General features: G+C 47.5%; 4 protein-coding genes across 4 annotated transcripts; 3 read left to right on the plus strand and 1 right to left on the minus strand.

Annotated features, from left to right (window-relative positions):
* Window positions 1-1,793: 1,793 nt before the first annotated feature.
* On the plus strand, window positions 1,794-2,510 carry ABOM_009511 (regulator of G-protein signaling domain-containing protein; the record flags this gene model as incomplete). The annotated part of the gene is made up of 1 exon (XM_022536639.1): window positions 1,794-2,510. One exon carries the CDS (start codon window positions 1,794-1,796, stop codon window positions 2,508-2,510), a length of 717 nt encoding a protein of 238 aa, XP_022385705.1.
* Window positions 2,511-2,648: 138 nt separating this feature from the next.
* ABOM_009512 (uncharacterized protein) lies at window positions 2,649-4,060 on the minus strand (the record flags this gene model as incomplete). Its single annotated transcript, XM_022536640.1, has 4 exons — window positions 2,649-2,768; window positions 2,822-3,178; window positions 3,253-3,628; window positions 3,681-4,060. 4 exons carry the CDS (start codon window positions 4,058-4,060, stop codon window positions 2,649-2,651), a joined length of 1,233 nt encoding a protein of 410 aa, XP_022385702.1.
* Window positions 4,061-5,164: 1,104 nt separating this feature from the next.
* Window positions 5,165-6,985, plus strand: ABOM_009513 (uncharacterized protein; the record flags this gene model as incomplete). The annotated part of the gene is made up of 1 exon (XM_022536641.1): window positions 5,165-6,985. One exon carries the CDS (start codon window positions 5,165-5,167, stop codon window positions 6,983-6,985), a length of 1,821 nt encoding a protein of 606 aa, XP_022385703.1.
* A 3,745-nt stretch (window positions 6,986-10,730) lies between these two features.
* ABOM_009514 (uncharacterized protein) lies at window positions 10,731-12,508 on the plus strand (the record flags this gene model as incomplete). Its single annotated transcript, XM_022536642.1, has 2 exons — window positions 10,731-12,071; window positions 12,134-12,508. 2 exons carry the CDS (start codon window positions 10,731-10,733, stop codon window positions 12,506-12,508), a joined length of 1,716 nt encoding a protein of 571 aa, XP_022385700.1.
* Between the last annotated feature and the right edge of the window lie 737 nt (window positions 12,509-13,245).

Raw genomic sequence — 13,245 nt, forward strand, 5'->3', positions numbered from 1 at the left:
ATAAGCGGGACGGCCTTTTCAGTCTCTCATGGAAAATAGAAATGGTGAGGTGAACAGTTTAGCGTGCGAAGAAAGAAATACCGGATCCACAGTTATATTGCACGTGGCTATACTACAACCGCCATTGCCCTGAATAAACATTTTGCTTTGACTACCGAGAACCTGGAATGGTGTAGATGTCTACTGGAAGAGGTCAATGAAGCTCTCATTCCAAGGGGTACTATGGCGCCATGTGAGAAAACCGAAAAATCCCCCTTACCTACGTGTTTGTTTGAATGAGAATCTTCGGATTGCGCCGCCGCTCACCCTCAACTTGCCTAAACGGGCACCACCGAAAGGGGCGCTTATACTCGGAAAGTCTGTTCCTGGCTATACTACAGTAACGATGTCATCTTAAGTTGTAGGATTGATCAGCGCGGAAAAGTTCAACGCCGACCGCCGGCTTGGTCAAGTGTGACAACAAATTCAACCCTATTTCCTAGCGTTAGGTACCGATGTCAGAGGGGTGTATCAGCCGGACCGTCACTTAGCTGGAGCTAGCAGTCATGGTGGCGAGTGTCATTCACTAGCATAAATTTACCCTTCTAGATTCAGATTCGACTTACGAGAAAGTGTGGAAACGAATCTGTTGTCGGCGTATCTGCTGCTGAAGGTATGGAGAAGGAATATCACAAGCCACAGATACAAAACTCGATGTTAATAGAACTAGAACATAGGCTCGACTGGGCTGGAGCTACGGAACCCGTGACAATGTCCTCCCATCGAAGACACTCCATACTCCAGCTGAATCAAATGACGATGTTCCAGGATTTGCTCAAAGCTACCTTCAGATACTTGTAGTGAGCAATGTAGCAAACCCAAACCTTAACGCTGAATCTGACATCAGCAACTATTAGAAATGTAAAACAAACCATCTCCTACTTCGTTCGTGTTTTGAGTTCTGGTAAATTGCTACCTGTTGCTATCCTGCTGACCATGACCCGGCAAATCTCAAGGCATGTCAACTTGATTTATGAGATACTAGTTTTCAGTTTACCTTCGCAATCAGACGGTCTGGGCCACAAGTTTCATTCCTGGGCTGTTCTCGAACTTACAAACCATGGTTGAACAGCCATAGTCGTCCACTGTAGGATCTGTCCGTTCGGTTCGACCCAAACTTCCACAGCAAGTCTGGTCTCTCTACCTGGAGACCCCGCAGACTACTAGTAAACGCCACTCCATATAATTCAAGTTGGGAAATAGATAGCAAGCTATACCACGAATCATTTCTCCGTACCAGCACATTAGACCCGTCGAGACCCTCCGCTTCAACAGCGGACACACGCACCAAAACCCAAGGTTCCACATACCAAATCTAGCAAAAATATCTCCATCGCTGTTCCTTTATACGTGGAACCAATCGGATGGGCCCGATAGTCTGTAATAGTTGGGTGAACCTGACGTGCTCGGTGTATTTGGTTGATGGAAGAATTTTGATAAGAATTTATAAGACCTCTTTCCCAATGCGGTATCCTCAGATGTGGTTCAGCCTGTGACTAATCGTAATAACATTGTTCTTGCCTGGTGACTGATGGCACGTAGCTCTAAAATAGGCTTTGTAATATAGGGCTAGAAGAGACCGACAGGGGCGCCAGTGCGTTCTTGACGGGCTTGAGAGGCAATATCATGATATCTATCATAGTGAAAGCCGGACATGTCGCAAGCTCCTACTATCATATACTTATTACTTCTACCAACCTTGCAAACCACCTCCTTCATCCAAATACACACCCATATACTTCATGCCTGCAAAGATGACTCTGACAATCGCGTGCTTCCCTAGAGAAGTACCGACATTCGACAATGTGTTGAATGACAAAGCCCCTTATCCATACAGCCTAAAGTCCTTCAGAGACTACGCATCACAAAACCATTGTTCCGAGCCCCTGGAATTTCTGGAAGAGCTTAAACGATACAAACAAAAATATCGCTCTGCCCTTGGCTTGGACGGCTCACGTCGCTCCTCTCGCCCATCATTAACACCACAGCTGCTTCTGGCCTGGAGAAATATATTATCTGTCTACATCACGCCTGGGTCTTCACAAGAGCTTAATTTGTCGACGGAGGAGCGGGACTCTCTACTTCAATATAATGACACATCGTTTCCACCATCACCCTGTTTGATTGACGAAGCGGTAACACGCATATCGCAGTCATTCGAGTCATCTATCTTTCTTCCTTATCTTACCAGTCGGGCCTTGCTAGTTCATGCAACCACTTCGGAAGATACACATCTCGAAGAGGACGGGGTGGGCATGATCTATGATAAGTTGGCCCTATCATCAACGGAATCGGATATGTCTGATGATTCATCAGAGATTATCAGCACAACAGCCCACATGGATCAGAAAGGTTGGAGAGAGAGCAAGAACGTGGTATTCAAGAAGTTACTATCTGTTCTCGCCCAGCCAGCCCGATCCATTCGAGCATATCAAAGGGCCTCTCAGCCTTCTTCTCGGAATAGGGGCTGATGATTCAAGCTCCGACTGTTGCGGCCATGACCCTCTACCTCTCTGTATATAATCAATCAGCACTTATAATGTCTTACGAATAGAATGCTAAGACCATGAATCATAATGTGATCACGATGTTTATTGAATAAAGATAATCTATACCTGTGTAACGCCTACCATCCCATTCCCATAACCACTACTAGTATTTAACCTCGCCGCTGCTGCGGCCAATTCTCTCTCCGTCGGCTTATTCACAATGGTCAGGTATAAAACATCCTACATTCAGACTCATTAGCACAAATTCATACACCTGGAAAAGCCTAGCTTACCTTCCTAATATTCCTCTGCTTTCCTTGTGCTTCTCGCCTCCGCTCCCGGAACTCCTCGAACCGCGGCGCAAATTGCTCATCACACTGTCGAATCTGTCTGTCAATTTCCCATCGGGACTGGTTCTGATTGCGAATACTGTCCATCTGCTGATAATACTGCTCCATGACCCGCTGTTCTTCTTCTTCAACCCGTCGCAGGGCCTTGCGCCTCCGTGATTCCGGATCAGGGGTCAGCACGCCACCGGAGAGCAGTCCGATAAGACCGCCGTTCGTGGCGGGGTGATTAGGATCGAGATAGCGGTTTTTGAAGCCGCGGGTCAGCGGGACGTTTAGAATATCGCCTGAATTCTCGGCTGTCTGAATAGAAACCGTTAATAGTTGCCTTCTTCAACCACGCCAACGAACACAAAAAGAACGACAGCAAGACTTACGTATTGCGCACGGGCCCTCCGGTCCAAGTAATCGTTGAGCGTATCGAGCGCCCTTTTGACCTTCTTCGATCTCTTGATTTTCTCTGTGGGCTCCAGCGGACCTACATCGGACAGGAGCTCTTTATGCTGACGCCGATCGTCAATATACATCAAGGGCGCAACAGCGGAGGGAAGATTGTGAGCGCCTTGCGACGTTCCCGAGACTGGGTCTCGTACCCAGCTGCGCGAGGCCAGGGATCCGAGCCGACTAAGCTGGCTTGATGGTGAGTGAGACCCAACCGTGTCGTATGTTTCCGGCTCGTAACTCATGATCATGCAGAAGAGGCCGCGAGGGCCGAACAGTTCTTGGTTATAGCGATCGAGGACAGCATTGGTTCTGGATATTGCAATTAGTTGTATTCCGGATGAATGGTATGGAGTGCCCTTACTTGTGTCTGACATGGCCTTTGTTTGCAATGTAGGCACCGGCCTGCACAGCAGTGGCAACTCCCATCACGATCATCTCCGGTGTGAATCCGACGCCGAACGAGACCACTTGTACACCGGCTAGGAACTTATTTCCCTGTACAGCTGTATTGCATTCATCTAGGAATTTTAAGAATGTCATGCGGTCAATGCCGCATGCCTCTAGTGACGGGGCATATGCGGCGATGAAACCGCGTTCCCTGGACCCCGGTCGTTGCTGTGGAATCACGATCGGGAGTGGCAGAGGACCACATGCTGCTGACAGTTGGGGAGAGGGATAGTCTTCCTCCTGGTATGTGTAGTCTCGCTCATAGTATGTTGTATAGTATGAACTGCCGGGCATGGTGGACAATGACGAGAATGATGCAGTGTGGATGCTATCTCGAGAAAACCGGGCTTCGTCCTCGATATTTATAACTAAGCTGCCCAGCTACTCAGCTTCGGCCATAGTATCGATTATCGAAAGGCAAATAAGCCTTGTCCGCTACTATGTGGCGGAGCTTAGCATCTATTGACTTCAAAGTCAGCTCTGTATAGGGCTTCCTGCCTTCAATTGGTCAGCATCGTGCATACCTGTTCGGGTAGGACTTCGACAGCACTATACCACATAAGGTTTAGTCCTTGCACGGCCATTCCGTTTTGGGCGAACAGCCCTATTCCCTTCTCACTGACAGGTTAAAAACATAGAATGTCAAGGGAGAAGCCCTCTTGAATCTGTCGACATGATAATGGGAGAAGAAATCGCTTGGGATTGGCAGTACACGGCCTATTAAGGTGCTGTCAATACACCCCCGGGCGCGATGCCCAAGTTAGACGTGAGGGAGTAAGTTTCTTTGAACAACTGGCCGTCGTTTTATTCGAGAAACAGGGTAAGCTTATGGTCTAGATGAAGAAAGTATTGTAAAGGATCAAAACCACTACACAGTTTATCACAGGTTGAATATAGCCATAAACCTGTGTAGTAGTTGGTGTACTCGAATAATGCGACATACAAGAGATAGACATGAAGATCTGGATATAACGCTATTAAGTAGTTGACTATCGTTCCATTGTCGTCGCATGATATGCTAGAATTGTGATTGATTACCAATCTACGCCATCAGCGGTTGGGGGAGCAGGTGTCTCGGATAGGCACAGAGATGATAATATCAAACAATCAAGCCGAGTTTGTAACTTTGGGTTCCAAGAATTACTGTACTTTACCGACGTGGATGACCAATCTTGGAGTCCAGGGTATGTGGGCCCAGCATGAGTGCTGATCTCAAAACATATCCCTGCTGTCAATAGAACGGTAGACTCATTGTTTGCCTCGGCTACCCAGTTACTAGGCCATAGGAACTATTAGGGAACATAGAAATAAAGCCGAGCGATCTGCTCCAACAGCCCACTGTACAACTAGACCGTTTATAACCCTTTAACTCTACCTTTGAAAGCATCCCATTCAACCATGGCCGCTCCACATACCCACCAACCCGACATTCTAGTCGAAGCCGAGTCGTTCGACGACTTTGGCGGTTGGGTAATGGACTCTCAGTTCGACCTGGAGATGGGCTCACCCTATCTGCTTGCCCACGGGAACGGTGTGCCTGTCGCAGATGCCACAACTGTTATCGATACACCACCCGGATTATATCACGTTTGGGTGCGCGCGAAAGACTGGGTCCCTGGCCACCATCCTGGGCGATTTAATCTAATAGTCAACGGCAAATCACTCCGCCCTGAGTTCGGTGCGAATGGTCAAGATTGGTCGTGGGAGTACGGGGGATCTGTTCTACTCGGGGACAAGACGAAACTGGCATTACACGATCTGACTGGGTTCTGCGGGCGCTGCGATGCTATATTCCTCAGTCGGGCCGGCGAAGCACCTCCACCGGATGCAGAACAGGCATGGAGACGAGCTCTCCGCGGGCTTCCTCAAACCCCAGTCGACATGGGAAGCTTCGACGTGGTGGTCGTTGGCGGTGGAATTGTTGGATCTGCTGCCGCACTCGCCGCGGCACGCTTGGGTGATCGTGTTGCACTTCTTCACAACCGGCCTGTCCTGGGTGGGAATGGAAGTGTGGAAATTGGGCTCCGACCGCGTGGCATAACGGGACCTTTGATTGAGGAGATATCCCAACGACACTCGAATGGTGATCTGCATGCTGAGAGTCTACTGAGAGCGGAGACAACAGCAAGTGTATTCTTGGAGCATACGGTTTACAACACCATCACTAGTAACTCACGTATCCTGTCGGTGGATGCACGCGAAGCACGAACTGGACGAGAGATTCGCCTGTCTGCGGCCACCTTCATTGATTGCTCGGGAAAATGTATACTCGGCCTGCTGTCAGGAGCGGAGACCCTTTTCGGCCAGGAATCAAAGAGCAAGTATGGCGAAGGTCTCGCGCCAACCGAAGGTGACAACTACATACACCATGGCAACACGGTCTTCTTCCGGACAAAAATGACAGACACCCCAGTGCCTTTCCCCAACGTACCATGGGCCACTGAAGTAGCGAAGGACTACTCCAACCTTGGCGGCCAGCTTGTAAAGCCCGGTATCGAGAATGGACCAGGTCCTGTCGTACCTCCAAAAGGCGGCTTGGATGCATCAACTTCCCTCCGCCGTCGGATGAAGGGCCCGCTCACTCATTTCTGGGAGTATGGCCAGCGATTGGACCCGTACACACACGGCGAGCATATTCGGGACCATCTCCTCCGAGCCATTTATGGTACATTCTCGAATGTCAAGGCCAAGCCCGAGTACAACAACCTCCAGCTCGAATGGGTCGCCTTCGTTGCGGCTCAGGGGGAATTCCACCGGTACATGGGCGATTATATTCTGACCGAAAACGATATCCGCAGCCACAAACAGTTCCCTGACGGAGTTGTCAATAACGACGGGGCGTTCTGCCTCCACTATCCTGGGGACGAGGATGCAAAGTACGACTTCCGGCTCAAGTACTGGGAGTGGGATGAGCGGGACAAACAGCCGTACGAAGTTCCCTTTCGCTGTCTCTACTCGAGCAATATATCCAATCTCATGATGGCGGGTAAGCATATCAGTGTTACGCATGTCGCTGGCTCGAATACGAAGTTTATGGGTAATGGTGGGCAGCATGCTATTGCCACTGCGGCGGCTGCTCATCTGTGTAAGAAGTACAAGACGGCGCCTCGGGGAATGCGGAACCATTTGCAGGAGCTTAAGGAATTATGCTCCCGATTTACTGGCCTGGATGGTACAAACACCGGTGATGGCTCCATCAAGTCCAGGACCAAGCTTTGAGAGCAGTGAACGTTCAGGGTTCGCCATCTTCTGTGACGTTGTAAATTAGCTTTAGTGTAATTTCGATTGAATGATTGTCTTAGTGATTGCTAGGTGTTATTCTTATCTGACATACTCACGATACATATCATGAAATAGTATAGACAATGTATTGGACCCTATGAGCGTGTGCGGTTACTTAGGTACGCTAGATAAGGGTCTGTAATATAAGCTTTCAGGGACTTAGAGAAATGGATACATTACTTAGGTATACTATACTCCTACATTTATAATTACAGTTGTTTCCGAATAAGGCTCACTTCTGTCTAGATTACGTCGTGTATTATTATACTAATCTTTATTCCAATATTAACAGTTTCTCTTATAGTAGCATCTGTAACCCTTTAAAAAGTACTCCTAGGACTTCTATACCATAGACAATAATCAAATATCGCTTTTTGCTTTGTGAATAGAGGTTTCATTTAGTAAACTAGTTGCTGAGCTATCGGGCATCAGTGGACGCTTTATATTCTATAATACCCAGGGTCTATATTTAAAACGCTCGTTGTCTTAAAAGCCAGATAAACTGCTACCGACTAAACAAGAGTAGAAGCCAAGTAGAAACTAGGGATCGTTACTTTCGCCTCTGCATTAGCACAATAATGTAAGAAAACCTGGTATGTACAGGGGAAATCTATATCAAGGCATTAGATATGTAGAAGCAGTGTGCGTATAGATATCAGTAATACGCGAAAAGGCTGCTGGATATCAATAATAAGATCCTGAGACAGCAAATCGTCGCGGCCAATTCTCGCTACAAATTTTGTTAGCCTAACCTAAAGCTCAGTAGTTGCTATCATTTACCATGTACTCACATCGATTATCGCCAGCATTGCCTCTCCACAATCATTCACTAATAGGAGGTCTAGCAGCTTCCACCCTCTCCCTTGTCACCCTCGGAAGGAGCTCAAGCAATTTCTCCACATCCACATCCCTACCGTTAAGGAGATTGGAAATAGCCTCATCAAGCTTCGCACGAAGACCCGGATCCACCACCTCATTCCTCGCTGCCTTAAGCCGAAAAATCTTTTCCTCTAGATCCGGCGCCAATTTCTCACCAATCGGTTTCACCGCCGGTTTCACCGCCGGTATCTCCAGATCTTGTCTTTCCACCAGCCCCTTGCCCTCATAATTGGTCGGTAAAGCCAGAGTCGCAGGGAGAATGAGCGCAAGGAAATAGATAAAACGCATTTTAGAACAGCAGACTGTGCTCCAATAAGTCAACAGTAGATGGATTGTCTAAACGAGAAAGATATATTTTGCCGAGGCGAGTAAGAAGGGAAGTGGATGTTCAGCTTTTTATCAATTTGATCCCACGCCAGTTGCACAAGGGGTTTATATAGTACACCTTCACTCACACAGTACAATCCCCACTGTGAAACTTCGGTCTATACTTTGAGCTAGTTAATTATAGTCTCTTATTATCTATTTAATTTATTCCATCTCGCTTCCATTATAGCGAGTAAATGGCCACAGCGTCCTTTATAATAGTAGTCTATTGGTTAGCCTCTGCCAATTATGAGGGAAAGTGGATCCAGCTGGGAGAGCTTTGGCTAATAGTTAACTGACTACCGCAACTCGACGCGCGCTATTAAACCTAATGTAGGATCTGCAGTCGTGTATTTCAACTATCAATAAGATCTACATTATAGCCAATCTTTTTAAGATCGTCGTCCCGTAACTAATTTGAATTGGTCAAAGATGATGGTCACTGATAATCATCCACAGTGGCTCAGCTAAACTAGACTACTAATAAACATGACAGGTACAGAACAACTCGACTATTCTATCTATTATAGTTTACTGAGAAGTATAGGCTCCTTAGGCAAGTAATTTCAAGCAATGTAGATTATCTATAAAGTATATAATCTTGCCCAACTCATGCGGAGTGTTTTATATACAAATTATAACCAAGCTGACTCTAGGTTTCTCGGTCCGCTTTTCCCTACTAGCGCTATCACTTACTGTGTCTAAGAGCAATGAGATACCTCAACAGAATAGTCTTCTAAGCAGTGGGAATTCAAAATTAAGATCGGCTGTATTAAGGTACTAAAAGTACTGGTCAGCCTTTCTAAGCAACGTTCTTAATACGGACGGGTCCATCCTAGACTCTTCCATCATTGTAAAAATACAAAATATCATATTCAGTTATAGTTCATATATACTGTATATATATATATATCGTTGCAATCGCTGATTCTTAGCTGTAGGTATCTAAAGGCCCTGCCTGTAGGCACTAAGCAACCGCGTGATCTCACCCACAATGAAAATGTTCTTTTCTATATAAATTACAATGCTTCTATCAAAAATCCAGCCTTTTATAGGAGATACATATTTCTTCACCTTCCCGCGTTAGCACACTCCTGTCCTTATCTATTATCTTGAAGGAGATCTGATTAATGTTGGATACTTATATAGTTTATTAGTTAATAATATGAGATATTAACATTGATCATCGCTTCCCTTTAAAAGATATAATTGTAACGGGGGTATATTATATAGGTGCCCCCAGGGCATTCGGGATCGTTGATCCCGAATTATATGACCTTTTGGCCTTGGGGAATAGGGTGCCCTGGCTCTATCTCTTACAATAATACTGCTTCCTCTATATATAAAGCTTGCTTCCCAGTACAGTAAGATATGAAAGTAGTCTTCCCAGTAGAACCTTTATTATTTCTCTTTAAATGGCTTCTAGTATAGATGGCGTCATTATACAAAACTGACCCATTCAGTTCGACGGCGCTCTAGGTGAAGCAAAGACTTGGAGGCTGGAACAGATTTATTTAATTGCCTATTTACTGCACCCTGCAGCGTCAGCAGTCTTGGGCGTGCATATACCGCCATCTGACATTTCACAATAAGCTGGGTTTCTGATAGTGGTAGATTCGGGGCCATCTCTATACAAAAACCGACACTGTTAAGTGTCTCGATACGGAGAATACGAAAACATTAATCTGCAGGACAGTTAAGTGTAAAAGAAACTATGAGTATTACCGATAAATTACATGACAATGGAAATAATATTGTCCTTATAATACATACTGAGTTGAATATACTGTACTAGGGTCTATACACCGGCTACGTATATACATACTAGTGTTACTGGTATGGAGGTTGACAAATAATAACTAAAGTCCAGGGTAGGCAGGACAACTGTGCAAACTACTGTATACGAAGGTAAAAAGTCATATTCAGCAGACTGGTAAGTAGCTCATAGGCAGCCTGAGAAACCTACACGGTGTGCCCGTAATCGCATACGGACTCGGGTTGATTGATTGGTCATCAGAAATAAGCGACTAAGTCTTTAAGTGAGTCTTGGGAACAAGGCTTGGTGCCAGCACGTAGCATGACAGGTCAAGTAAGGCGCGCAAGAGACCCGCTTCCCAAGGTGCTCGTCCTATGTAAAGCTGGTTGGGACGATAGCTCACAGCCGCACGACGAACTGCTTTCCTCTTCCGTCTCCCTTTGCCGGCCCCAGTTTTTACCCCGCGATTTCAGGCAACCATGGTGTATTGTGGACGGCCTTCCACCAGCTGCGAGACCTGCCGGGCCAAGAAGAGACGAGTATGTCGGCTTTCTATTTCTGGGAATATTACCTCAATATGGGGTTCCTTCTCTCCTTCTAACTTTAAGTGACACTGACAGTGGCCCGGATAATGGGTGGTAGTGCGACAAGGCTGTCCCCGGATGTGGACAATGTCGACGTATGGGACAGCAATGCCCTGGCTATCGAGACCCCACGAGCCTTCTCTTTCGAGACGAGAGCAGCCAGATTGGCGACAAAGTGCGGGCAAGAATCACGAAACGTGACACTTCTCGTGCGCGTACTCCGGGTTCGGTAGCTGGACTGCAGAGTGCAGGATCACAAGTGCAACTAGAGCAGGGGTTACTTACTGAGGACCCTCTACTCACTTACCATAGTCAGCACCTCGTGGGAAGCAATGCTCTGCAAGTGAATAACACCATTCTGGATGCTAACAATGTGAGTACGGACGCGCTGGAGCGCAGTACATCCTCGTTCTGGCCCGGGGTGGGGAGCGAGAATGTAGCCAACGGCGAGGAAGACAGGAAGGAAGACTCTGATGATCAGAGGACGATTCCCCGACCATTTACCCTGCCACTCGATATGATCGGGTTGAACTATTTCCTAGCAAACTATGTCGTGCGACAATCTCCACCCTCATCTGGTTTTCTCGACTACGTACCCAGAATTCTTACATTAGACGATGACAATGAGATACTGCAGGGTGCCATTCTAGCCGTGGGCTTGGCTGGATTGGCCCATAGCACCCGTCAGGCCGATCTACGACGTAGGTCAAGGGCCATGTATACGAGAACTATCAAACGAATGAACCAAGCTCTATCAGACCCGCCGACGGCACGTCGGCATAGCACGATCGTCACGGTTCTGATTTTATCCCTCTATGAATTCGGCGAATCGTCGCTTAATGGATGGGATCGGCATATCCAGGGCGCGACCTCACTGCTAGAGCTGCGGGGCAAGACCCAATTTACCACTCCCATTGGCCTCCAGATATTCAAGGACATCTTCAGTCATCTCTTGATAAATTGTCTGCGCATGGGGAGTGCAATCCCCGCACCCCTCCGTATGATTCGCGCCGAGGCTTCCAAAGCAATTAGTGCATCCGACCCCTACTGGGTTGCCAGTAGTGGCCTCGTGGACATCATGGATCTCTATTCCCAGATATCCCCAGGAGGCTATGATTTTATCCAGGGTAGCGAAGTCAACAACAGTGGAGTTAGCACCGCAGAACGGCAGTTGCCTATCGACGAGCTAGAGCGGTACCTATCCCAGGCTCTGGATATTGACCACCGCCTCGAGAGCCGATTCTCGGAATGTTCACCTGAGTGGCAGTTCACTGTCGTGCAACTCGCTAGTCCGGACCCTGCCAGGGTCATGGTGATGTCTACCATAGCTGTCACGATGTCGGGGTCGTCAGCGTTTGGAACGATATGCGTACCTGTCGCGTCTTGGCCAACCACGCCATCTGCCATCTTCTACTACGGGGAGCCAAGTCGGACCCCAGTTGGTTCTTTTCCAGAAATTACAGCGACCAACTGCAGGAGACCAGCCGAACGATGAGGCAGATCCGCGATGATATCCTGGCCTCCGTGCCCCAGCAGATGAGCTACTTCCCTTTCCCTGCCCAGGAACAAGTGCAGCCAGTGAACCTGGGGCAGTATTACAACCAAGCGACGATATCAGGCTCCAAACTGTCTGCTCTTTCAACGACAGCTGTCGACAGCTCACTCGGCTTCGAGCAATCTACGTATACCGGCGCAGGAGTCGGTGCGTATTTTGCCAGCTGGATGCTCTTGCTTGCCGGCTGTATGCACACCAACTCGGAGGATACGCGGCAATGGATAGTAGCACAGCTACGATGTATCAGTCTGCAATCAGGCCTGGCGCAAGCGACTTCTTTGCCAGTTGCGTTGAATCAAGTAAAGTCCGGCCGCCGCTGAGTACCTAGGATGGAGCCTACGGTGACTGGTGGTCATGGAAACAGGAAACTACTGCGATTCTCTCCATGACAATGCATATAACTTTTGGCTTTATCTACTTCTGAAAGCAAGTGTACATCATATAATATCAATAAACCAAATACAAATTGAACAATGTGGGCAGTGTAACGTGTTCTGGGACTCCAGATTGTCCACTCCGCTGGGCTCAGTAAATGCTGGGTAAAGCACAATGCTGTCGTTAATTCTTTATTAGAGCTGTATAAAGAATGACAAAGTGATGTTAAGCCTCGCTCGTAATCATAAATGGTCATGAAGTTACCAGGACAAGAAAACAGCGCAACATCGTGTTTACCCGATTAGGCTAGACTAATTCGACTGGTGCACTAGTCCTATTCTGATATACACCATTGCCCTCAAGCCCTACTCAGCACCGTCGCCATACTCCACTTATGGACAGTTTGCATTCGGTTGTGCTCTTTATCCAGTCGGTGAAAGGCTGTCATTCTATTTATAGATGGGCACAACATGAGCTCTTTGACGCACAGTCTTGTCAGGCAAACACGACACTAATGAACTGCTCTCCTGCAGAACTTCGCATCTTTCCCTTTATGGCAGAGGATGCTTAGTGAGTAACCTCGGAGTATAGAGTACGACAGAACTAGAGCATTTTTGGGTCGATCTTCCTTTGTCATATGCGTAGAACCACCACGGTGGGCTAGCTTAATGCCGCCATGCCC

The sequence above is a fragment of the Aspergillus bombycis genome (genome assembly GCF_001792695.1).
Source record: "Aspergillus bombycis strain NRRL26010 chromosome Unknown contig00098, whole genome shotgun sequence".
Lineage (NCBI taxonomy): Eukaryota > Fungi > Ascomycota > Eurotiomycetes > Eurotiales > Aspergillaceae > Aspergillus > Aspergillus bombycis.